The 27,443-nt window shown below is 44.6% G+C and overlaps 1 protein-coding gene across 5 annotated transcripts in view; it reads right to left on the bottom strand.

Annotated features, from left to right (window-relative positions):
- Window positions 1–238: 238 nt before the first annotated feature.
- Window positions 239–27,443, bottom strand: part of RARA (retinoic acid receptor alpha) — a 133,544-nt gene continuing 106,339 nt past the window's right edge. For 2 of the 5 annotated variants that reach the window (XM_088474645.1, XM_088474647.1), the window contains 7 exons: window positions 22,720–22,868; window positions 18,794–18,935; window positions 16,329–16,507; window positions 13,426–13,602; window positions 9,474–9,678; window positions 2,874–3,032; window positions 239–1,878 (listed from right to left, as the gene is read on the bottom strand). In XM_088474645.1, the coding sequence (XP_088330771.1) occupies window positions 1,670–1,878; window positions 2,874–3,032; window positions 9,474–9,678; window positions 13,426–13,602; window positions 16,329–16,507; window positions 18,794–18,935; window positions 22,720–22,868 (1,220 nt within the window). In that variant the 3' untranslated portion in view covers window positions 239–1,669. The remainder of the gene's footprint in view (window positions 1,879–2,873; window positions 3,033–9,473; window positions 9,679–13,425; window positions 13,603–16,328; window positions 16,508–18,793; window positions 18,936–22,719; window positions 22,869–27,443) is intronic. The other 3 variants (XM_088474648.1, XM_088474649.1, XM_088474646.1) reach the window with 2 other exon arrangements.

The raw sequence follows: 27,443 nt of genomic DNA, 5'->3' as shown, positions 1-27,443 counted from the left end.
CAAAATCACAATGGCACCAACTTTCAAACACCCTAATGGATGAGGCAATCAGTGAATCAAGAATTTGATCATTCATGAAGATTGTTTTGTGGACCCGACATATGACGGATGTTCTTGACATCTACCAAAATGACCATAATCCAAATGCAGACAACGCACCATTCAATAAATATGGCATGTTACTGTCCCTTTCCATAAGAGAATGTAATTAAAAGCACCACAATGCCAGAAAAAAAAGTCAAACAAACAAGTTTGTTTTAATATAAAGATAAACGTTTGTGCAGAAGTTAGACAGAAAACTCGAGGAAAAAACCTTCAAAGTAAAACAAAAAAAAACAAACACTTTTTTCTTTCACATAAAAAACTTTCACATCTCATTTTTTTTTCCTTTTTTTATTTATTTATTTTTAACTTGAGGGGGAAAAAAACACCCCACCCCCCACTCTCAAAATTAAAACTTGTTTACTTTTTTTCTGCTGGTGTGTAGAAGTGTAAAAATGGCAAGTTCTGTGGGCTAAGAGGTGGGGGGTAAAGGAGATTGCAGCGGTTTAGTGGTTAAAAGAAGTTGGGTGAGACCAGTGATATTGTGCAGCTGATACATAGCTATGAATATGGCTTGATCCCCAGTAAATCAGCAAATTACCAATGTCACAGGGGTAGCCAATTAATTGCAGTTCAGTCTCCCTACCTGATCAATAGAGTAGTAGTGACCAACCAGCTGTTGCACTTCCATAAGTCACCCAGCAGAAAGCACTCTGCCATTAAACACTCTTTTTTTTTTTTTTTTTTTTTAAGTATGTTGCGTTCTTTTTGCAGATTTTTATGCCTTGAGCTAGGATATCTGCCTTCCAGCTATCAATCCCAGCAAGCAGCAATGTTTTTCTTTATCCTAGATTTCTAGTTATGCTTTAAAATGTTTGAAAAGGTTCCTGGGTGGAATAAAATCGGGAGAAACACGTAGCAAAAATATATATATTTTACTTTTTTTCCTTTTTGCACCAATTTATAGAAGATCCTAAAATGTGTAATTTTACATTTCCAGTTACATTACCTCAAGCTGCACCAATATTATCCTATGTAACGTTTTGGAAATTGCTGTTAAAACAGCTAAATCCTTTTTAAAAGCAGAGTGCTTTGGGGGTGCAAAAAATGGCAGTGACTGGAGTTAATGAACCAGCATATTTGTCCACATGAAGTGGCTCAAAAATAGTCACCTCTATCCGGTTTGAGTATGTCCCTTAAACCAACCCCCCCTGATCACACGGACACAGTGTGAGATTCCGCTCAATCTTAGTCTTTTTGAGTCTGTTCTCAATCCAGTGGGTGTGAGAATAGAAATGGCCAGAGGCACAAGGTTGAACTGTAAGGAAATTAGGGCTATACGTCAATGTGAGATATGCAGCTATCTCCATCCCGATTTGCCCGCTCCATCAATGTCCCAGGAAAAAATTGCAGCACAGTGATGCTTCGCTGTTGAGGTAAAAAAAAGAGTATCAGAAGATAGGTAGAGTAGGGTAAAGTGAAGGTAATCCAGTAGAGGAGAAAAGGTTTTAGGAGAGCGAGTGATGGTCTGAGAGATGGGAAGGAGTGAGAGTAGCAGAGAAGTCTGTGCGAGAGCTGAGTAGTCTCTGTGCCTTTCTGCCATACCCTGCTGCTGCCTGGTGGAGGGTCAGGGTGAATGTGTTGAAGGGCTGCTGTGAGTGGAGCTGGGGGAAAGGCTGGGACTGCAGCTCCGTGGGGGTACAGGTGTAGGAGGCAGCAGGCTAGGGGATGCCGCTCCCAAGGTGTCCAGACCTTCAGAGTTCTCCAACATCTCTTGGATGAGAGGAGGCATGGACCCCGGGATTTCCATTTTCAGAGTGATCACACGTTCAGCACCTGCGTAACAAGGGGAAAATCTCAGATAAGGTCTTGTGGCTCACAGATCATTCTAAGGGCGGTATCCAATTAGCCCCGAATATTGTTTGGGCGCTAATGGATCCCTGCAATCTGCGAAAAATTTGGATTTTTCGCCAATTATCCCCGTTTTTCGCCTATGTTTTTTTTCACGCTATCCTATTACTTCGAACAAAATAATAGGATATATCTCATGAAACACATAGGGTCCGCTCTAAGCTTGCAGACCTGTGTTTTCGCCTTTTTTGGGATGAAAAAATAGCACTTATTGTGGATTATTTTTCGGGACACATCAGGTCCCGAAAAATATCCACGATAAGTGCCAGCATCGGGCGGCACTTTTGGGGCTAATAGGATATACCCTGCCACGATCAATTAGCAGTGCTACTTTAGCGCTGATAATTGGATACCCCCCTAAGCCTTACATTACATACTAACATATACATAGTTTATCAGTGCAAAGTGGTCAAGTTAAAAAAGTGGCACTTTGTCAGTGGTAACATTTTAAAGATAAGTATCTTGAGGGGAAAAAAAAGTATTAAGTATTTTGAAAACAGTTTTCAAATTTACTAGTCCACTGTCACAGCTGTGTTATTTATGTAATTGAATACAAATAAAAAATACATTTATAAAGGCGACCTCACAGGCTGATCCTACCACTTGGCCTGAGAGACAGTCTCACCATCTAATTTGGCTACACACTTAGGATCTATCAGTGCTGCACTGTGTTGAGTGGCTGGATCACATCCACGCCACTGGGGGCCTATTATTTCATTGAGTACACACAGGTTAATAAGATTCGTTTTTAACCGGACTTACAGGTATGTGATAGCGATTAGATCTTTATAGTTTTGGAGTCATGCAGACTGTGATATTACATCAGGTAACTTATTTTACTGGCGATACTACTGTACATGGTGGAAGAGAAACACCTCTTATGAGGTGCAGATCTAAATATTGGTCTCATGTACACTCACCCTTAGCACTGATGCTTCGTAGGTCTGTGATCTTCATCAGCATTTTGGGGAACATGTGTGGTTTTTTGGGCCGTCTTCTCCTGACGTAGATCTTAAGCGCTTCCAGAAGTGGCTCCTGTAGCTTGTCAACCTTATCTGGCTGTTCCAAGTCCTGCCGATCTGATGAAAGATACTTTGTATCAATATGCTAACCTCGTACATGCAGAAATATAAAGAGATGGATATATTGTGTTTGTTATATATCAAGCTATGAGGATAAAAAAAGAAAGTAAATATTCATAATGAATGACCTGGAACATGTCATCTAAGAATGAAAAGAATTAAATACCAGGACTGACCACTGAGTGGCGCTTGAGACTCACATGCCTACTAATACACATAACCACAACCAATGTATAGATTGCCACATTGCAAACTCACATTAGTTAAACATTAGACAATATCGCAAACTGCTCTTCAAAATGTGTATGACAAAAAGATGTTAGCAGTAACAACATATGTTATAAGAGGTTATAATTAATAAACTGCTCCAACTCCTCAATGATTTAACTGGGCAACTTCGCCTGTCCTAAGTGTTAAAACCCCTGACCTTTCACTGTACTTAAGCCTGCGTAGTGGAGAGACAGAAAGGGAGGTTACAGGGCATGTAAGGGTAGGAGGAAAAAGGGAATATAACCAAATTGTTTTTGTACATACAAGCTTTGCTAATTTCTTTAAAACCTCAATAGAAAATAGTTACAAAATATTTAAATCTTCTGAAAATGAAAAACAAGTACTAATTGCACAGGATATTAATCCAATGCAATTTTAAAATCTGCAAGATCATCAACAACTAGGCTCGTATCAGAACAGAAAAGGCACATTAAACAATTAAAGAACATGGAAAACAATACACACTTTGTAATCTATAACAAGATCAGCCTATAAAATAAACTATAATGAGATGGGCAGAGTAAGCCCCAAAAGTGTACCATTGTAAACACGACTGTCTAATGAGAGACTGCGGTAGTCGTAAGATGTTTATCACCCTGCTCTCTATTTCCTGACCATAGCCAGCAACTTTTGAAAGTTTAATGTTCAGGTCTTTTTTTTGATGGTTACAACTTTATAGTGGACACATTATTTAGACACAATGGGGGAAGCCATTTTGTGGCCTGAACTAATGTCCTGTAGAATGCAGACTATCAATTCATGGACTCTGCTGAGAAATGAGACACTTATAAATCCTTTTGGTTGCCACATGTAACATCACAGTTTTCCTGTGCAATATGTCCCCAATTCTTGTCACTAATTACCAGGGTAAGAGGCCGATCCATATTTTCACACAGAAAAATGAGATTTGTGCGCTTACCTGTTAAATCCTTTTCTTCGATTCCATAGGGGATACAGGCTCTACGCTGGGTATAGGTTGGTGGGTTGGAGTCTGGGCACCACATAGTTAAACTAGTTTATCACAGCTCTGGCTCCCCCTTCCCCCTATACCCCGCCACCAGCCACAATTTAACAAGCCTAATGCAAGGAGCGAGAAGGAAGACCAAACACACAGGAAATGTGAACAGGAGAACCGGAAGAAGAGCAAAGCCCCGCAAGCCAGGTGCGACAAGGAGGGAGCCCTGTGTCCCTTATGGAATCGAAGACAAGGATTAACAGGTAAGCACATAAATCTCCTTTTCTTCTTCCTCCATAGGGGACAAAGGCTCTACGCTGGGACTTCCCAAAGCTACTCGAGGGGACGCTCCTGGGCTGCGCTGAGAACTCTTCGCCCAAAAGACACATCAGAGGAGGTGAAAGTGTCAAAGGAATAGAACTTCAAAAACGTATTGGCAGAGGACCACGTTGCCGCCTTACACAGCTGCTCCGCAGAAGCACCACGTCGCACTGCCCACGAAGTTCCCACCGACCAGGTCCAATGAGCCACTACAACAGACGGTCCTGGAATATCTGCCGCAGCATAAATGTGGCGACTGGTCAAACAGATCCATCTGGCTAGCGACTGTTTAGTAGCCGGCCATTTGTGAAAGTCATACAGGACAAAGAGAGCATCTGTCCTACACATGTCCTTTGTCCTGTCCACATTATACTGAGAGCCTGGACAACATCCAAGGAGGCCTCCTCCGGTGAAGAATCCGGAACCTGGAAAGAAGGAACCACAATCTCTTGATTGATGTGGAACCTGCAAACAACTTTAGGAAGGTAGCCTAGTCCTGGTGAAAGATTTGAATCTGTGAGCGACAGGATAATGCACTCCGACACCCACCGAGCAGAAGCTATGGCAAGAAGGAAGACACAGGAAAGCCAACAAATGTCCCCCGTGTCCAAAGGCTCAAAAGGCGAAGACTGAAGGGCCCTAAGAACCAAAGACAAATTCCAAGGAACCACCGGCGGAACAAATGGAGGCAGCGCTGAAGAAAAGTCCGAACATCAGGTAACGGCGCAATCTGTCTCTGAAAGAGAACTGAAAGGGCTGAAACCTGCACTTTCGGTGAAGCAAGGTGGAGGCCCAAATCCAGCCCTGCATGCAAAAAAGGAGAGAACCAGAGAGATTCGGAATGACCTGGGGTTAAGATTCTTAGCCCAACACCAACCAAAATAAGTCCTCCAAACCTCATGGTAAATTCTAGCTGAAGAGGGTTTGCGGGCATTGAGCATGCTGTTAATGCGTGAGCAGTACCTCGGAACCTGGTGATTGTGTGGAGATGCCATCATGTCGATGTCCGGCAAGCCCCAGCAAAGAACGAACGGTTGTAGGGCCCATTCGCCCGAATGAACGTCCTGACGGCTTAGCAAGTCCACTTACCAATTTTGCACTCCGGGAATATAAATCGCCGACAGGGACGGAAGATGCCTTCCGCCCACAGGAGAATGCAACTGACCTCCCTCATGGCAGCGCGACTCTGAGTGATGGTTAATGTAGGCGACAGCATCGCGTTGTCGGACTTGGAGTCCAGCAAGGCCCTGAATGCACCATTTCCTGAGAGGGAGTCAGAGAGGATTTCTTCCAATTGATGACCCATCCGTGAATCTGGAGAAGATCCACCGTTACCCGAACATCCTCCCTGAGAACCTACTGAGGCGGGGCTAGGTGAAACAAGTTGTCCATATAGAGAAGTCTTCGAATTCCCCTGCTCCGAAGATGAGCCGACATGACCTTCGTGAAGACACGAGGAGCCGTGGAAAGTCCAAACTGCAAAGCCAGAAACTGAAAATGATCCTTCTGGACTGCAAACCTGAGGAATTGCTGGTGACTGAGACGGATTGGAATATGCAAATAGGCATCCTGGATGTCTAAGGAGGCCATGTAGTCCCCCGGCTTCATGGCTAGATAATGGAGCGAAGCGATTCCATTCAGAACTTGGGAATCCTTTAGTACCTGTTGAGAGACTTCAGGTTGAGAACCGGTCGGAATGACCCGTTCAGCTTCCGAACCAGAAATAGACTGGCATAAATAAAAATTAAGCTGTTAGCACAGCTTCCCTCTGTGCTGCAGCTGCAGGCACCAACAATCAACTGAAGTGCCTGTGATTGGGGGTGGGGTATACGGGGAGAAGGGAGCCTAGGTTGTGATGAACAAGTTTAACTATGTGGTACCCAGACTCCAACCTATACCCAGCGTCAGTGCTTAAAGTGGCCCTAGAGAAGTGGTGGAACTCACCGGCCTCCCCCTTAATGCTTTTTCAATTAAGGGACAAAAAGGGCTTCGTCTCAAAAGAAAGGGGTGTGGTCACACAATAGTATTTCCAATTCAAATTATGCCACACAATAGCACAATCTTGATTCACATTACACCGCATAGTAGTGTCCTTTATTCATGTGTGACACACAGCAGTGCCCCTTTTACACAATGCCCACATCTGTGCCCCTTATACACAATGCCCACAGTAGTAGTGCCCCTTACACAATGCCCACTGTAGTGGTGCCCCTTACACAATGCCCACTGTAGTGGTAGTGCCACTTATGCAGTGCGCACAGTGGTAGTGCCCCTTATGCAGTGCCCTCAGTAGTGGTGCCCATTATACATTGCCCACAACACTAGTGCCCCTTACACAATGCCCATTGTAGTGGTGCCCCTTATGCAGTGCCCCCAGTAGTGGTAGTGCCACTTATGCAGTGCCCCCAGTAGTGGTAGTGCCACTTATGCAGTGCCCACACTGGTAGTGCCCCTTATGCCGTGCCCTCAGTATTAGTGCCCCTTATGCAGTGCCCACAGCAGTAGTGCCCCTTATGCAGTGCCCCTAATGCAGTGTCCACAGTGGTAGTGCCCCTTATGCAGAGCCCACAGTAGTGGTAGTGCCCCTTATACAATGCCCACATTAGTAATCTCCCTGTAATGCCCACTGTAGTGGTGCCCCCAGTAGTGGTAGTGCCACTTATGCAGTGCCCACAGTGGTAGTGCCCCTTATGCAGTGCCCCAAGTAGTAGTAGTGCCCCTAATGCAGTGTCCACAGTGGTAGTGCCCCTTATGCAGAGCCCACAGTAGTGGTAGTGCCCCTTATACAATGCCCCCATTTGTAATCCCCCTGTAATAGTGCCCCCAATAGTAGTGCGCCTAATGCAGTAGTGGTAGTGCCCCTTATGCAGTGCCCACAGTGGTAGTGCCCCTTATGCAGAGCCCACAGTAGTGGTAGTGCCCCTTATACAATGCCCCCATTAGTAATCCCCCTGTAATAGTGCCCCTTATGCAGTGCCCACAGCAGTGGTGCCGCTTATGCAGTGCCCGCAGCAGTGGCCGTGCCACTTTTGCAGAGCCCACAGTAGTGGTAGTGTCCCTTAGCATTGCTCCCAGTAGTGGTAGTACCCCTTATGCAGTGCCCACAGTGGTAGTGCCCTTATGCAGAGCCCCCCTAATGCAGTGCCCCCAGGAGTGGTGCAGCTTATGCAGTGCCCCCTATGCCCATGCCCCCATTAGTAATCCCCCTGTAATAGTGCCCCCAATAGTAATGCCCCCTGTAGTAGTGCCCGCAGTAGTAATGCCCCCAAAAGTAATGCCACCTGAGTAATGCACCCAATAGTAGTGCCCCCTGAGTAATGCCCACAATAGTAATGCCCCTAGTAGTAGTGCCCCCTGAGTAATGCCCCCAGTAGTAGTGCCCCCTATAGTGAAGCAGCTTAATAAAAATGAAAAAAAAAAACTACCTACCTTAAGCCCCGCTCCCATCTGGTCCGAGTGGCTGCTCCTCTAACTATGGGAGAGACGTCATGACTTCTTTCCCATAGTGCACTGGGGGAGCCGTAAGCCGGAGCTCCGGAGTGAGGTCCAGCCTCCGGCTGACGCTGCAGGGGGAGAGCCGGGCGCCCGCTGGTAACAAAAACTCAGCGGGCGCTCGGCAAATGGATCCTCCCTGCGCGTACAAGGTTAAATGCAATTACTGTGCATGAACAATCGCTCATTCTGCAAAAACATTGGCATTGCATCAGTCTCTGAATCAGGCCCTATGTCTATGTGCTATTCTGCTTTTAAGATGTATATTTCAGACAGTTTTACATTTCTGTTTCCTGCAGTTGAAAGGAGAAGAAAATAGAATCTACCCAAAAGTAGATTGCATTTGGCAGAAAGACAGAGCAATGGGAAACAAACCTATCTCCACCCAAACACTTTATATTGTTGGCAGAAAAACTCAGTCAGCTCTGCCCAGCAAGTCAGATTTTAATCAGATCTCAGAGTTTCAAGCCTGAAATGCATCTTAAGATCTGGTTTAAAGAACATGTATCAATTACTGAACACCCTTTTCCTTCCCCTGAAATGCACCTGAAAGTGTCACACAGGACTTATCTGCGGATCTACCTGCTATGCGCACACTGACTCTGACATTGCGCAGTCAATTAAGTTCAGGCGATAGAACACCAGAGACCTTATCTATAGAACTGCAGAACTTGTTGATGTATCATGACTGTTCACAAGGCTACATAAGTACATAGGGCTTGATTCAGACCCGCGTGCGCGAGCCCCGGAGCGAGTGAGAACTTCACTCGCTCGGGGCTCGCAGCAAAACGGAGCGGCTGTCGATGTTGATCGACAGCTCGCCCCGTTTTGTAGGAGAGTCGGGGGTGGTGGCTGCACCAACGTAGGCGTTCCCTGCCATTTGTGGGCGGCCCTACTGACATCACACGTGATGTCAGTAGTGAACTTTCTGCTCTATTAGAGCAGGAAGTTCACTGGGCCTTGTGGTAGGGTCTCGTCGCAACCCCGATGGACGCGATAATCGCGACCATCTCCAGGCCGCCCGCAGAAGCTGTGGGTTGTCACCCACAGCTATGTGAGCGGCCTGGAGGCGGATTTTATTTTAAAAAAAGTCTGCCCTGATTCAGAGTGAGCGCTCGCAAATAGCGAGCGCCTCTGAATCAGGACCATAGTCGGGCTAAATAGCTATATTAAAAGGGTAAGTATTAATTTCCATATGACAATTAAGTTGCTCACCCTCCAAGGAGTATTCACACATCACAAAAATGCTAGATATGGAAGCTACAAATTAGCCAATTTTTCCTCCTACATTCATCATTATGAGTTTACCAAAAATTCAAGCTTTATAAATGGGTCTATCCTGATAATAAACAGTATGATTATTTAAAATTCTATCTGTAAAGCATTATAAAACATCTAACCTCCAGAGATGAGACAAATGGCGCTCAGGAGACCAGTCTCAGCATCGTCCATCTCTAGCGGTAGCAGCTGGTTGGCGAAGGCAAAGACCAGATCTGTGAGGGGCCCAAAGCCTGCATTGTGCATCTGCGTCCGATTAAGCGTGAGCCCATCTGAGAAAGTCATTGTGTCCTGGTCAGGTGTGTAGCGTATACATATTCTTAAGATCTGTGACAAACCAATAAAGAAGGAAAAATAAAAGTGTGTTATAGGAGAGCAAAACCTCCACATAAATACAGCTAAACATCTACCATGTGTTCCATAACTAAAGTTATACCTCTACCCATCATCATAACCATAACTATAATTCTACCTATCGCCATCACTACAGCTATACCACAATAACTATCAACTTTTCCTCTACCTATCAACCATAACTACAGATATACTGCTACCTATCACCATAACTACTTCTATACTGCTACCCGTCACCATAACTACAGCTATACCTCTACTGTCACCATAACTACTTCTATCCTGCTACATGTCAACATAACTGCAACTTTACCTGTCACCATGACTACAGCTATACCTCTACCTGTCACAATGACTACAGCTATACCTCTACCTGTCACAATGACTACAGCTATACCTCTACCTGTCACATGACTACAGCTATACATCTACCCGTCACCATGACTACAGCTATACCTCTACTTGTCACATGACTACAGCTATACATCTACCTGTCACCATGACTACAGGTATACATCTACCTGTCACCATGACTACAGCTATAAGTCTACCTGTCACCATGACTACAGCTATACCTCTACCTGTTACTACAGCTATATCTCTACCTGTCACCATAACTACAACTATAGTTCTACACTCCACCTTAACTACAGTTATGCCTCCACCATAATCGGTATGTATTGCCGCCAGATGTCATGCCTCTACCTGTCACCATGACTACAGCTATACTTCCACCTGTCACTACAGCTGTATCTTTACCTATCACCATAACTACAACTATAACCTTAACTACAGCTATACCTCCACCGTAATCGGCATGTAATGCTGCCGGATATCATGCCGGCGGACTAAATACTGACGCTGGAAGCCCAATCCGTCATGGCAGGGTAAATACCGTAACCCTCTCCCCCCCCCCCCCCCCCCCCAACCCTCCCTTAGTGGTGCCTAACCCTAATCTCCCCTCGGTGATGCCTAACTCTAACCCCACTTTCCCACACTTTAAACCTAACCCTCCCAGGGGGTGCCTGACCCTAACCTCCTCCCAATGGTGCCTAACCCTAACCCCCCCCCCCCTTCCCCTAGCCTAACAATAACACTTCAGGGGTGCCTAAACTAATCCTCCCCCCTGCAGCTAATAGCTAACAGTCCCCGGTTACCTTCGTTCGGGATGCCTGGGCATCGGGATGTCAGCGTCTGGCTAAGGATAAGCGTCGGTATTTAGACACCTATCTTTAGTACAGAGTCGGGTTCCAGTGTCGGGATTCCGACTTCCAGCATTTCGGACGCCGGTAAATAAACTGCATCCCCTGTCTCTATGACTACAATTATATATCCACCATAACTTAAGCTATATTTCTACCATAACTACCATTTCCTGTCAGATTTGGTCATGCATGTACACAGATGTCTACGGCCAAATGTAAAAGATACAAATGCACTAGGGCTGAATGTCTGGATATAACAGCTACCATAGTGAGCTTGGATTATAGAGACTGCCTTCTACAATGTGTCCCATTTGACGTGAATGCTCCACAGTTCTTCTGAACATACACCAGGTGATTTGCGATAATAAGGTCGAGAACAGCCTAATTGACTCTCCCAATCTCAGCATATATGGACCTGACCCACAATGAACAATGAGGCTTATTTAGTCAATAGAACAAGTAGAAAACGTGCTATAACCCATAGAAACCAAAAATGTATTAGCTTACATCACTTTGAAAATGCTGAAAGTTTATATTTGGTTGCTATGGATGCCAGTACATATTTGCTCCATATTATGAAGAAATACTATTGTGCAACAATCATAACTTATCACAGCACAATCATGTAAGCCGTGTATGTAACACGACTACACTTATCTGGTGCAAGTAAGGACAGACTCATATAGACAACATTTTCATAGGGTTTCCAGCGGTCACACACATCTCACTGGCACAGCTTAACCCCCTACCTCCAAGTTTTGCAATTCCAACATTGTCACAGGAATGGAGGGAAAGTCACCTCCTGTGACACAGGTGGAATCTAGACTGTTATAATTGCTATATAGACATAAATACTACTGCACTGATCAGTAGAACAAGACTTGGGCGTTTAGTAGAAGTTAATGCAGTCGACACACAAATTCAGCAATGTCCTAAAAAGGAATAAAGCGTTCAAAGTGCACTTAGAGGAACTCATGCCGACAAACAACACATAACTACTATTAACTCTCCCTCTTCGTCCGAGAGAATAGGTGATACATCTTGTTTTCAAATTAAAAAGAAAACAGCCCCCTCCGCCAGTGACTGTTAATCAAACCTTAAATGCTACAGGTTGTAAGGCGAACAGTGGACTATTGTACTGTATATACTGCTTTTTACAACACGGACCACCTGAAATCCCCTGACCTATTCCAGGGGCAGGATGCATGACGCATTGCATTTGGGATGCGATGCATCCCACCGCTCTTCGCAAGCATGCGTTAGCAACGCCGGCATGCATGAAGAACACCGCAAAGGACAGCTCATTCGGTAAGAGCAGCCCTTTGCAATGGAGGGACTTACGGGTCTAAGACCCAGAAGTCCCTCTGCCGTCCGTCCGCGCATGCACAGAAGTAAGCTCGCGCTGCGGGAGGTGCTGGGAGGGATCCGATTGAACCCTCTCACAGCACTATCCCGATAGCAGCCATAGGCTTCTATAGGTTAACTCCATCAGGAAGATGGTGTTATCCACCGCAACCGAGCCCCGGAATGCGGTCAAACCCGCATTTTCGGGGTTTGACCACATTTCTCCATTTGATGCATCACGATGTGTTACTAAAAAATGGGTTTTTTTTGTTATATTTATCTAAATCAATTACAATAGAACAAGTGCAATAACAAAAAGCAACAATGAGTTTGGTGAGGCCTACAGAGGCTCTCTAATTCAAAGGAATAGCAATTTTACATCCATTACAAATATTTGCGTAGTGCATCTCGATTGAAATCTCTATGCATATGACCAGAAAGCGAGTGGACGTATACGCATGATTCTAATGCTGCGTACACACGGTACGATAAGCTGTCAAGATTTTAACGATAACGATCCTATCGTTAAAATCTGACAGTTTCTGGCCCCTGCAACGTATGGTCGTTATCGGCCAACTACCGTCGTCTGTGCAAGCAGGCAGACCTGGTCGATATCGACCCGGTTAGACTGTTTACTATAGGGACCCGCGAATGTAGTTATAGTCGTTAAGGGGTTACTCCAACACATGCAGGACGATCGTCTGATCGTTATCTGATGGTTGCCATCGTACCGTGTGTACGCAGCATAACACATATGCATGTCTGTGCCTGGATAGGTGGATGGGGAAGGGAATGGACAATCTAATGCAGCTGAGTCAGACCTGCAAAAACATGCAAGAGGTCAGATACAAATACTGATTTCTTGCTGCCATTGCAGAGGCAGGCGCATCTCTAGATGTGTACGGCTATGCATATACCTTATTTTTCTCTTTCTTATTTTTATTTTTAAGAGTAATTTATGACCATTTTGCCAAAAACTTTGCATCAGTCTCTATGTTTCAAATATATATAGTTGACATATACAGGCAGAATGCTCAAAAAGAACAACAGGTCTCAGAAATAAGAATGATTACGTTCCATCTGACCGGTCTGTCATTGTTTCTTTAACAGTTAATCAAGTATATTTCAAAACTACTGTGGAATAACGATAAGGGTTACAGACAGAACTCACCAGGATATCCAGACAGGCGGCTTTAAGAAGGGTGATTTGATCTGCGATGGTTAGAGTGGTAAATCCCGGCAACTGTTTGGCAAATTCCACCGTCTTGATTATGCATTTTGTGGACAGCTCACTGAATTTGTCCCAAAGATCGATGTCAAGTGAGACTCGCTGCTCGGAGCTGAAATTCTGAAAACCAGACAGTGAGAAATAATTACATAGAAAGACATGGTTACATAGAGTGAGAGACATTAGGCCAGTGGTCCCAAAACTTTTTCAGTTCAAGGCACCCTTAGGGTCTCCATGATTTTTTCAAGGCACCCCTAAACCAAAATATTTACCATGTGGTCCCTTTTTGACACAAGTAGTTGGGTCAAAATTACGTAATTAGTATTTAGGTCAGCACAGAAATACTTATTAACTTGTTTGTTTGTAATGTCCCCTCCGTCTCTCTCCCATTGCTCCACTCTGTATCTCTCATTACAGCCCCCTCTGTTTCTCTCCCTTTGCAGCCTCCTGCATGTGTTCCAGTCTCTCTTTGCAAGCCCCCTCCATGTGTCTCTCTTTGCAAGCCCCCATGTGTCTCTCTTTGCAAGCCCCCATGTGTCTCCCTTTACAAGCCCCCTCCATGTGTCTCCCTTTACAAGCCCCCTCCATGTGTCTCCCTTTACAAGCCCCCTCCATGTGTCTCCCTTTACAAGCCCCCTCCATGTGTCTCCCTTTACAAGCCCCCTCCATATGTCTCCCTTTACAAGCCCCCTCCATATGTCTCCCTTTACAAGCCCCCTCCATATGTCTCCCTTTACAAGCCCCCTCCATGTGTCTCCCTTTACAAGCCCCCTCCATGTGTCTCCCTTTACAAGCCCCCTCCATGTGTCTCCCTTTACAAGCCCCCTCCATGTGTCTCCCTTTACAAGCCCCCTCCATGTGTCTCCCTTTACAAGCCCCCTCCATGTGTCTCCCTTTACAAGCCCCCTCCATGTGTCTCCCTTTACAAGCCCCCTCCATGTGTCTCCCTTTACAAGGCCCCTCCATGTGTCTCCCTTTACAAGCCCCCTCCATGTGTCTCCCTTTACAAGGCCCCTCCATGTGTCTCCCTTGGCAGCCCCTCTATGTGTCTCTCTATGCAAGCCCCTTCCATATGTCTCCTTTTGCAGCCCCCTCCATGTTTTTCCCCTTGCAAGCCCTGTCCATGTGTTTTTACCTTTGTTGCCCCCTGCACGTCACCTTTTTTCCCTTTGCAAGCCCCCTCCATGTGTCTCCATTTCTCTATTTGCAAGCCCCCTCCATGTGTCTCCATTTCTCTATTTGCAAGCCCCCTCCATGTATCTCCCTTTGCAGCCCCCTCCATGTATCTCCCTTTGCAGCCCCCTCCATGTGTCTCTCTATGCAAGCCCCCTCCATGTGTCTCCATTTCTCTCTTTGCAAGCCCCTTCCATATGTCACCTTTTGCAACCCCCTCCATGTGTTTTACCCTTTGTTGCCCCCTGCACGTCTCCCTTTTTCCCTTTGCAAGCCCCACAATGTGTCTCCCTTTGCAGCCTCCCCCTCTGTGTCTGTCATTGCAGCCCCCCCATAGTTTCCTATGCTGCCTCCTCCCTATAGTATAGCTATCTCTCACTGCTCATAGCTATCCCCCCTTATAGTTTCTAATGCAGCCCCCTTACTTTCCTTTAGTAGTGATCGCCAGCACAGCAACCGTTCCCTCAGCTCTTAAGAAGATCTAGTTCTGTTCCTTCAGACCCCATAGAGCAACAGGCAGCCCAGCCCACTGCCTGCTGCATACCAAGCACTGACAGCTCCCGCACGCTTTCACCCGCCTTTGCTTCGCTCCACTCCCCAACCCTGGCCCTCTCTGGCCATGCAAAAAAAAAGGCAGCTTTTGGGCAGCCTCCGGTTGCCGCATCCCAGCGACCGAGCACAGATTTGGAACCACTGTATTAGGCTATAGCTCTATACATGCCTGTGGTGCCGTATACGAGCATTTCTATACTGTGCCCTATACTTGTTATCATATTGAGAAACCATTTCCCTTTTAAACTTTTCTCTGGAAGAGTCCACTTAAATCATTGGTTATTGCCACACTAATACATCAATTCTGCCAGAATGATCCTTACATTTTACGATCAACTCCTGTCCTCTGGTGCACCCATGTCTTTCACATGTAACTGCGCAAGCCTCTAACTACTTACATTATTAGGGGGCCCATTTATCAACGAGCTTTATTACTGACAACGAGTGATAAAACTCTTTGCATATGACAATGGTTCTCCAGCCAACCAGCTCCCAACTCTCATCTGTTAGAAAAATGACAGTTGGGAGCCGATTGGCTGGAGCACCATTTATCATACACTCGTTGCATATAATAAAACTCATTGATAAATGGACCCCTTAGTGTCATATTTAAGGAAAGATGGGTGTAAATGTGTATTTCTATGAATCATAGCAACTTTATTAGACAAAAAAAAAAGCGCTCGCCTTTTACACATTATAGTCACAATGGTGCATGGGTTTCTCAATGTTATCACCTTATTTAATACATTTTATTATCAAGCCAGAAATGTAACAGAGGTGACTTTAATGAGTAGAAGGTTTTCTTAACAATGCAATAAAGAACTAGTCCATAAAGAAATGGGGAGGCAAAGGAATAAGGGGTCTATTTACAAAGCCTTGGATGGAGATAAAGTGAACGAAGATAAAGTACCAGCCAATCAGCTCATAACTGCCATGAAACAGGCTGTGTTTGAAAAATGACAGGAGCTGGTTGGTTGGTGCTTTAGCTCCATCCACTTTATCTCCATCCAAGGATAAGCCACCATACATCAGAAGCTTTATTCTCTCCTTCTACAACATTTACGCCATTGTAGCTAGTGTTACAGGGAACCCCTTACAAGGGCATTGGTGGCGACACTCACTGTAGTGTATTTGCCTAGCTGGCACAGTGAAGGGAAGGTTTCCTGGTGAGCTTTCCGCACTTTCTCTACAAGATTTTCCGTTTCTGGGCTGAGCACGTAGCTCTCCGTTACTTCAGGTTTTGGGGGTTCCTTCTTTTTCTTGTTCCGATCGTTTCGAACAGCTGAATATGGATGAGAAGCTTTTCCAATTATTAAAACAAGCAGCTAATTAAGGATCACAGTCAAATGAAATGGTGACATGTATGTGTGTTCAATGTCTTTTGCGCTCTGCATAATTGTAACCTACTAAAGAGCCAGCACAGGAATTAGTGGATGATACTATTTTATGTTCTGAACCAATATTAATGAATATACAGTAAGCACCTTACTTAGGGCCAGTGACATCACTGATGAGAAAGCCAATCACTGGCTTCTTGTTAAAGGACAGGTTGTATTAATATGGACATTGGTACAATTCTAGTGGTTGTAAGTGATTGGTGTACATTAAAAGAAATGTGCATTTAGAAGGTATCGTGAGCATGTGACGTGGATAAATAAACGCATGCAGACAGCATGAATTTGAATATAATGGAGTTAGCGAAGACATGCAGCATGGCAGAACTAGAAGGTAAATATATCATTGCTACAGCGCAGTCAGATCAGGTACCACAAACTGGTCAGTTTCTATTAGAATGACCGGACAATAAACTTGTGTGCCACAATATGTACAATCACTACCAATCGGATAGAGTGAAGAATATGGTTAATGTCTAATCAGGAACTATTGAGCACTTTGTGTCCTGAATGTACATCTATATGCATATGCTGTGGTACTGTACATTGTTTTGCATGATCAGGCTGCACAACAGGGATGTGTGTCAATGTGACTCATATTTGCTCGCGCTCACTAAAGTGGCTGATCTGTATAATAGTGAAATGTATGTGGCGAATGAGATAAACGGACAAATTGTAGATAGGAAGTTCTGGGGAACTGTAATCTAATCTTGGAGCATTTATCTACTAAAGTTGAGGTCTGTGGTTTAACTAACTTACTTGACAAAAAATTAGGGCCCAAATGCACTATTTCTGCAAATGCTTACAAATGGAGTAGTTTATTGCAGACACTCACATATAATGCCACAGAATAATTCACAGATCCTGAGCTTTACACAGCTAAAGTATCAGAGATCTGTCTCAAGTTAACACAACTTAATCTCTAGTTTTAACTGCACGTCTAGGTGCAAACAAAAAACTTTATTTCATCTGTAGTAGAAGAGTGTGAATTGTAGAATCATTTGGCTGAATTTAAGCAGCAAGCCTGACTAGGATTAAATCTTTGGGCCTATTTTCTCAAGTGGAGTGAAGAAAAATGGAGGCTTGGCTAATGTTAGCATGATAAAGTATCTAACCAAGGGGGAGATTTAGCAAATCTTGGAGAGAGAGATAAAGTACTAACTAATCAGATTCTAACTGACATTTTACAGGCTGCATTGGTTGATACTTTATCTCTTCCCACGTTATCTCTCTCCAAGGTGTGATACATCTCCCCCCAAATTCCTTACACACAGCAAATTAATGCTCCCATACTTCCACAAATCTTGGCATATTTTAAATGTTATTTAAATCTGAGAGTTTACTACGCATGCGCAGGTCTCCGGGAACATGGCGCCTGTGCCGCGTTCCTGGGACATCTCTACTGCGCATGGGAGAATCACCAGGCAAATGGACATGGTGGCCATTTTTCTGGTGATTTCTGTAGCACTGCAGCCAGCGCAGGGTAGAGGCAAGTATAGTTAATTGGGTGCAGGGTGTGCGATGGGTGCAGGGTGTGCGATGTGTAAGCCCCCCTGGACCCATGGATCCGTGTGCACCGCACACCTTGCACTCATTATAAATATGCCCCCGACTTCATTACACTCTACCATAGAAAAAGTTCATTACACTCTACCATAGCAAAGGAGCACAGTGAAAATATAAACAGGATTCTCTCTAACAAAATAAACCTAATTACAGATGTGTCCACGTATATCTACCCTCCTTGCATGTTAAACAGCCTTTCTAGTCGCGCCATACCGTGACGCGACTCGGTAGCCCGAAGCATCTTTTCGTATGACTTTTTCCCTTAAAATGCATCCTATTCGCAAAACGGTGCAAATAGGCTGCACATAGCAGCTGACACAGTAGCGTAGCATTCTGCATGCAGATACACCCGCAGTCGCACATAGAATATAGGCATGCCGCATATTCTAATCATCAGAAGCTGCCTGTGCTTCCTATTAGGACGCATGTTAAGGAGAAAAGTCGCACAAAAAGGCGCTCTGCAATACAGAGTCGCACGGCACTCACGCATTATGAGTAACGCAACAAGTAGCGCACAGAGGTAAGATGTATTTGGACACATCTGTATAAGCAGGTTACATTTCGCTTTTAATTGTCCGAATATCCCAAAGAGGATCAGATAATTACTTATGCACCAGGTCACTCACATTCTTTGGACATGCCAACCTCGAAGCACTTCTGTAGCCGGCAGTACTGACAGCGGTTCCGCGTCACTTTGTTTATTATGCAGTTCTTATCCCGGTGACATGTGTACACCATGTTTTTCTGGATGCTGCGTCGGAAAAAACCCTGTGGGAAAGAAAGGACACATGCAAAAAACTATTTATGAGAAAACCTTTCATAAAAGAGTAACTATACATGTGTATGAAGAGCAGGGACAATACATTATTTCACACCTTTAGCACTGAGCAGTGGAAATAATCTGGCAGCTCCCACACACAGCAAATTATGCACATATGAAAACATAATGGTCTCTGTTTAGTAAAAGAAATTGTTGTAAATGTGTTTTTTTTTCTATTTTGAGGGACAAGCCTATATTTCAGAGTTTTGCCTGTAAGTTTTCCTCAAAAAACAAATGTCGTCTCAAAAATGTTTCCTGCATCAAGAGCATGCTACGAACAAACGGCCAAAAGAGTCCCGGTTCAGCCATCACCTTTATCTGTGCATCAGATTTCACAACTATTTTAAAGGGTGTCTCCACTTTCTTCCATCCCCCACTCCAATCCCAGTCAGGGAAGCTGACATTATTATAGCAACTTTTTGGTGCTTCATATACTTTATGCCTGAAGCCTTATTGGCTATTGTTGGGAGCACTAAAACCCAAATGCTTTAGCTGAAGTGAAAGAGTTCATCTTTATGAGAGAAGGTATACAGTGAATGCGACATCTGGCCAGATGGGATCATTGGCCATCCTATCAGGTACTGCATGCACTACACATCTCTTGCAATGCAGGTTTGTATCTTTCCCAGCAGCTCTAATCCTTTTGCATGTAATCATCTGACAAAATGCAGTGGGAACTTTAGCAATATTAAGGCAGGGGAGTTGGGTTGTACTCTAGATACATCTTTCAGGTAAAGGCCATATGTAATAAGGATATTACAAGTCACAAATAATGTACATATATTGGGCTATATAATTAGATGATCTTTAATTAACTTTAGATTCTGGACTAAAGGTGCACATCCACTAGCAGACTGTGAAACGACTGCACGATTATGACATTGTAATCATGCAGTCGTTTTACAGTCTGTGCTGTGCCTACACTTGAACGATCAGTCGTTCAAGTGTAGGCACCCTCCCTCATCCCCAAACATGGGCAATCTGTCGTTATCGGCAGATTGACCAGCATGTTCGGGCGATGATAGATGTCAAAAACGACCAGCAGAAGCGCGCATTGCTGGTCGCTTTTTACATTATGCTGCCCGATTTGTGCACGATTAATAAGCGATTGAACGATAACGTTATCGTTCAGTCGCTCTGTTTAATCGGGTAGTGGATGTGCGCCTTAATTACTCTCGAAGCCCATAAGTAAAAAATGTGCAAAGACTTAATATCACAGCAGAGTGAGATAGCTTATTCTTCAGAGGATAAGAAACACCCATCTTTCTGCCATACACCAAATGGCACCCCAATGCAGGACAAGAGCAAGAAATATACTTTTCTTTATTGGCTTAAAACCATATGTATTTGGAGTATTATTGTAAAGCACAATTCAATTCCAAGTGCGTGAACCCCAAGCTGTAGATCAATTTGGAAAGAGGTGCACTGGGCCTGATTCAGACCCGGTCGCAAGCGCTGAGCGCTCGCAAACGAGTCGATGGTGGCCCACAGTGCATGCACATGATGGAGCCGGCTCCGTCGTGCACATGAGCGAGACCCAGATAGCGACAGGCACTCCATCGCTCCGGGTCTCGCACCAAAGGGGGCGAGCTGTCGATGTTGAGTGACAGCTCGCCCCGTTTGGTGGGCGGGCCGGGGGGGGGGTTGGCTGCCCAAACGGAGGCGTTCCCATGAGAACACCCGCCGTTTGGGGGCGGCCCCACTGACATCACCAGTGATGTCAGTGGGAGAGCTTCCGGCTCGATTTGAGCCAGAAGCTTTCTGGGGCTTGCGACCACGAAACACTACCACAAGGGTCTCGTCGCAAGCCCGATGGTTGCAATGGTCTTGACCATCGCGACCATCATCATGGCCACTCGCTATAGCTGTGGGTGGCAACCCATAGCAATGCGAGCGGCCGGGAGGCCGTTAAAAAAAAAAAAAAAAAGCCCGGCCCTGATTCAGAGCAAGCGCTCTGTCAGAGCGAGCGGCTCTGAATCAGGCCCACTGTACGGAAAATAAAGGGTATATTCACCTTAGGTTAAAAAGCTCTATGGTTTCTGAAAACAGGCGATTTGGCTAGCATTAGGGCTTCACCCTATACATCATCTCTCGATAACAGAGGAAAATGAAATTCTTCTTCTTCATAATAATAATAAGCATTTTTTTAGTAATGAATAAGTTTTACCAATTTAAAAAAAAAAATATATAGATATATATATATTTTTTTTTTGGGGGGGGGGGCGTTTCATAGAGGTGAGAACATTTGTTTATTATTATTTATTATTTATCTTTTCTTGCCATATGTAACTGAAAGTCCAAGTCGGGCACATCAGTTCCACTGCCAGGACTACACTAAAAGAAAAACAGGGGGGACATATTGGGGGACAATGACAGGCTCCATGTCCATTACTGTAACTATAATCTTGTGGGGCCTGTAAGAATTTAAACACACTGCCAGCATTTAATCACACTCGTCCTGAAGTTCCCTGCATAATGATTGTGCTGTCATTGTGCTGGTCATTAGGGGCAAAATGTGCAGCGAGGTCAAGTAAAAGAATCACTGCACTGCCACATCACCGATGCACAGTTCGGCTACTTCACATAGGGACTGATTCACTACAGAACGCAACTGCGAAAGCAATCGCGATTTTGCACAGTTCAATTGCGATAGTATGCTAATTCACTGCGATCGGAATGCCGGCGCTGCACAACATAAGGACGCCCACTTTACCTTAAACACATCCGTAATGTTTAGCAAGTCTGCAAAACCATCGGTACAATCGAGTACCATCGCAGCCTCACGCACACTTGCACAAGCTCTGACCTTACTCAGAAATTGCTAACAGCCACGCATGCCATGAGACCTCAGGCTGCGTTAGGCATCAGTGGATAATTTATGCATGCCCCTACACCGACGCTGAAACGTATGCGCAGTACATAACAATCGGCCGATTGCGTGCGTATTAGCAACTGCAATCCTTCCTGAATCAGGCCTATAGTTCCTATATTATTTTTTTTTCTTCTGACCTGCCGCGGGTACTTGGGAATACTTAATTCAAAGCTTATTACCCACCTGTTGGAAAATCACTACAATTTACAATGTTATGTTTTGATGCTTTGTTTGCATTCTCCAACCCAAAACATACAATTATCGTTGTAAACTAATTCTATGAATTAGACTTTGTGATAAATCATTTTTCAAACCCAGGATCAAAATTTGTTGCAGTAAGCACAAGCTCAGGGAGGACAGATGCCTTCTGTGGAGCAAAAGGGCCAGAATAGCATCGTTCAGCTGCCCAGGAGATACTTATATACTGTGGAGTTAGGCGTCTTTATAATGATGCATATACAATTTACGTTCACTGCATACTTTATATGAGCCATTTCTCTGCATATATAAATGTTACCAACCAGGATCTGCTCCATCACAAAACAACACAGCAAAGCTATACCCACATCATTACTGAGAAAGTACTCGGTTGGATCTATGTGCTTTTGTTATCCTTTGCAGCTGCAAAGTTAGGAAACTTTTCTTGGATGAGTGATTATTAATATGTAGATGAACACTGGCTCACTTGTGGTGTTGGGACACTGAAGAAGTGAGACTGGCCTCTATACCTGTAGTAAAACCAATAGACCTCGGAATGAACTCGGAACAGATGGCGGTAATGTACAGTTAGTTTTATTTTGTTTCTTTTTTGCCTATCGCATGGCATCCTCCAGAAACAAGAGATATGATTAGATAAATACCTTGCAGCCCTCGCAGGCACTGACTCCATAGTGATAACCAGAACTCTTGTCTTGACACACGAAACAGGGTTTGTAGATCCTCGGGAGAGGAGGTGGTGAGGGCGGGCTGGGGACAATCTCCTCTGAACTGGTACTCTGGGTTTCAATTGCTGGGGAAAAAAAAAAATTCAAGGTTATATAAGGGCAGTATGAATATGAAGTCTCTGCTCATTGTATCTGTGTTTTCAGGTACTCATTTGCAATATATCATTAGATAAATTCAGTGCACCTATTACATATCTGTTCATCCACAGCAGTCATAAATATATAGGGCGGGATGTACTAAATTTTGCTAAGTAGATGCGATCCTATCACATAATATATGCAGCGTTCTATTTTTCCACTGAGTAACTTAAGTGTTGTTATATGTATTACTTTAAACTAGGGATGTGCAGGCTCGGATAGGTTCGAGTTTGCACGTTGAGTTCGGATTTTTCCCTAAAAAAAAACGGAACTCAGAAAGAGGCAAAACGTCATCTTACATGGACGAACATCATCATTCCTGGACAACCAGGAATGATGATGTTCGTCCATGTAAGATGACGTTTTGCCTCTTTCTGAGGAATGATGATGTTCGTCCATGTAAGATGACGTTTTGCCTCTTTCTGAGTTCCGTTTTTTTGGAGGGAAAAATCCGAACTCAACGTGCAAACTCGAACCTATCCGAGCCTGCACATCCCTACTTTAAACACATCTTTCCATACTGTAGCTCTGATGTTTCAGACACAATTGTCTATCCAGGGGTCTGATGGTCACTGTGCTTATGCTACTGTGACAGGCACAGTAATAGAGATCCCTCCCCCATCTTTAAGAGGCAGGGTGCAGTTTAGACGGTGGGAACATTGCAGAGAGGGTAGATGGAGAGCGCAGACATGCACTGCGTATCAGCGTGCATTGCTGGACACAATTACAGTGCATCCAGAAAGTATTCACAATTAATTGGAGTCTACCTGTGGTAAATTCAGTTGTTTGAACATGATTTTGAAAGGCATACACCTGTCTATATAAGGTCCCACACTTGACAATGCATGTCAGAGCACAAACCAAGCATGAAGTCCAAGGAATTGTCTGTAGCCCTCCGAGACAGGATTGTCTCGAGGCACAAATCTGGGGAAGGGTACAGAAAAATATCTGCTGCTTTGAAGGACCCAATGAGCACAGTGGCCTCCATCATCCGTACATGGAAGAAGTGCGGAACCACCAGGACTCTTCCTAGAGTTGGCCGGACGTCTAAACTGAGCGATCGTGGAAGAAGTGCCCTAGTCAGGGAGGTGACCAAGAACCTGATGGTCACTCTGTCAGAGCTACAGCATTCCTCTGTGGAGAGAGGAGAACCTTCCAGAAGGATAACCATCTCTCCAGCAATCCACTAATCAGGCCTGTATGGTAGAGTGGCCAGATTGGAGCCACTCCTTAGTAAACAGCACATGGCCTGCCTGGAGTCTGCCAAAATGCACCAGAGGAACTCTCAGACCATGAGAAACAAAATTCTCTGGTCTGATAAGACAAAGATTGAACTCTTTGGCATCAATGCCAGACGTTATGTTTGGAGGAAACCAGGCACCGCTCATCACCAGGCCAATATCATCTCTACAGTGAAGCATGGTGGTGGCAGCATCATGCTGTGGGGATGTTTTTCAGCGGCAGGAACTGGGAGACTAGTCAGGATAGAGGGAAAGATGAATGCAGCAATGTACAGAGGCATCCTGGATGAAAACTTGCTCCAGAGCGCTCTCACTTAGTCCCTTTGTCCGAAACACGCTTTACATTTGAATATCTCAAAGACTAATTACGATATTCATGTGATTCTTTTACGATGGTTTTCAATAAGCAATAAATTACAGAATTTGGAATAAAACTATAAAATTTGATGAAAAAAAAAAAAAAAAAAAGACAAAAACCATAATAAATGCTTTGGTATAGCTAACCTTAAAATGTCAAGAAAACTACCAGAACACAGAGCCGGCACAGTGACCTGGGGGAAGTGGGATAGGGGTGACCACCGCCGGCTGCTGTTCTCACGCACTACTGGTGGTCTGTGCTCTCACATGGACCCGGCGTCCTAGCCATGTGCAGACACTGTTTACATTCTGCCATTACATAATGAGGGAGGGCACTCGGATGGCACAACACGTAAGGCTGCTGCCGTAGGGGGTGCTCTTCCCTCGGATTCGGTATGATTTCAAATCCCGGCAGCCCGACACAGGTGGAAATCCCGAACATCGGAAGGCAAGTATAAACTAACCTATTCTACCCCCTAACCCTCCCTTGGGGGTGCCTAACCATAACCTGCCCCCCAAGTGTCTAACTCTAATCCCCCCTCTAAGTGCCTAAACTTAACCCCCCCTTCCCTGTCGCCTAAACCTAAGTCCCCCATGGGGGTGCCTAATCCTAACCCCCCCGTCCCCTAGCCTGACCCTAACCTCCTGGGGGGGTGTCTAACCCTAAGTCCCCCCAGGGAGCCCCAACTGTGAATCAAGCCCAGAGTGTCCTGTGTTTGCCGCATTTCAGTCACAGGTATTTAATAACATTCATGCAAAGAACAATAAGGAGCAACCAATTAAAAAATTGCTTTCATCAGCAATCAGGCACAACCAATTAAAAATTAGTTTATTCAACAGTGTAATCGGTAAAATTAAGTTTAATGATGAAAGATAATCTCTGACTGATTGTCATGCAGGTCAGATTCACCATGAAATGAAACAAATTTATTTATATTATTAGTTTGCTGTAATTTCTAAGATTTAGCCACAAATATAATCAAACCATCGTTTTCTCTTAACTTACCTCTCAGCACATTACATTTTCTGCAACATTGTAACCCTAATATAAGTCTATTTAAATATACATGTAACTCTGTGTACACAACATAAAAGCAAAGCTAAACCGATAAAAATAATCCAACAAAAAAAAATATTCAGAAACAAGGGAAGAAAGGCTGAAGCATTCAGGTGCTTTTAAAGTAAAGTATTAATAAAAAATTGCTTACAGACCACAAATAATTAAAGTATCCCCCTCTCAGATCAGAAGGGCAAATGAGGTCAGAAGTTGGGCAAATCCCCAACTCCATTGGGATTGGAATGGAAAGCAGATGGAGGGAGGGGTAAAAAGACAAAGTGAGTATTGTTATGTTAGAGCGGAGAATGGAGTGTGGTTACAAAGAGGAGAGGAGAGGAGAGGCGAGGCTCAGGACCAACACCGGCCTCCTTATCAAACACACTGTTATGACAACTAGAGCAAACAATGAACCTAGAGAGAAGAAAATACATATAATATTCTCTAGAGGATGAGGAAAATATGAACATTGTGAGAATTGCACACCTAACAGACTGAAATGTGGCAGACACACTATTACAGTAGTCCAGACGGACTGTGACATTGCTGTGTGACCTCTCACCCACTGCACTAAATGGTTTTGCACTTGTCAAGACAGAAAAATGGATAAGAAAACACTTGCGGCTAAAGACTTAACAGCACCAGGAAAAGACGTGGACATCATTTGCTAATTCTGTTTTGGCATTTTAGTATATGAGGGCATTGTTAGTGGCTTTATACCTGAGCATGTACAGTATAACATTTGATAGACTAGGCCGACTTTCACATTAGTGCTGCAACATTTCTAAAGCTAGCTACACACTGTCAGATTTTGAGCGGGACGAGGAACAGGACGATTTTTCGGAAAATTGCCAGCCCCAATATCTGTGCTACACATTATGCAATTTTTCCATAGAAGCTAGCAAATTTTCACCACACCACACCGATTTTGCACATGTCCACCCAAAAGGATGACATAGTGACAAGAGAACATAGGAAATATAGACAGATTATTGAAAATACAAACACTGCTCGATATCGGGAATTTGAGGCTGAGATTTTCACATGAAACATTTCTGTGTTGTATATAAGTAACTTGCGATAGGAGATCTTAAGATCTTCTAACCGGAAAATATAACAATGGTGTTTATTCAGTGTGCACTGTATATATCACCAAACTTTCCTGATTTTATACCTGCAAACTGTCTCCTGGGACTGCTGGGAGGTGTGTCTTGCTCTCTGCCACCAATGGGTGGTGTGCACCGGCCACTAGTACCAGAGGCAATGCCAGGGTGACTCTCAGAGGTGGTGGGTTGGAAGGGGCACATTTCCCAGGGAAATGTGGCATACCTAGACCTGATGTGCCCACATAGTCTTCATTTTGTTAATACACATTGTCTCAATTTATATACTGTATATACAATGCTGGGAAGTATGATAGAATAGGAAAACTAAGGGCCTGATACAGACCCACTCGCGAGCGGCTGTCCGCTCGCAAGTGGGTCGATGTTCTGCACTGGGCATGCGCACGACGGAGGGAGCTCCGTCGTGCGCATGCGCCAGACGCGACGAGCGAAGGACTTTCCTTCGCTCGTTGTGTCTGATCAAAGGGGGCGTGCTGTCGATGTTGATTGACAGCACGCCCCCTTTGGTGGGCGTGCCTCCCTGACGGGGGCGTTCCTAAGGGAACGCCTACCGTCAGAAGCCGGCCCACTGACATCACTAGTGATGTCAGTGGGAGTGATTTTGGCTCTGATAGAGCCAAAATCACTCCGGGCCTTGCGGTTGAAAACCTCAACCGCAGGCTCCGGCTCGCAGTTTCGATGGTCGCGATGGTCAAGACCATCGCGGCCATCAAACTGCATGCTCCT

This window comes from Taudactylus pleione, unplaced genomic scaffold (genome assembly GCF_031769625.1).
Source record: "Taudactylus pleione unplaced genomic scaffold, aTauple2 ptg000155l, whole genome shotgun sequence".
NCBI lineage: Eukaryota > Metazoa > Chordata > Amphibia > Anura > Myobatrachidae > Taudactylus > Taudactylus pleione.
Note: the sequence above shows the minus strand (reverse complement) of the source record. Positions and strands in the feature narration are given on the sequence as shown.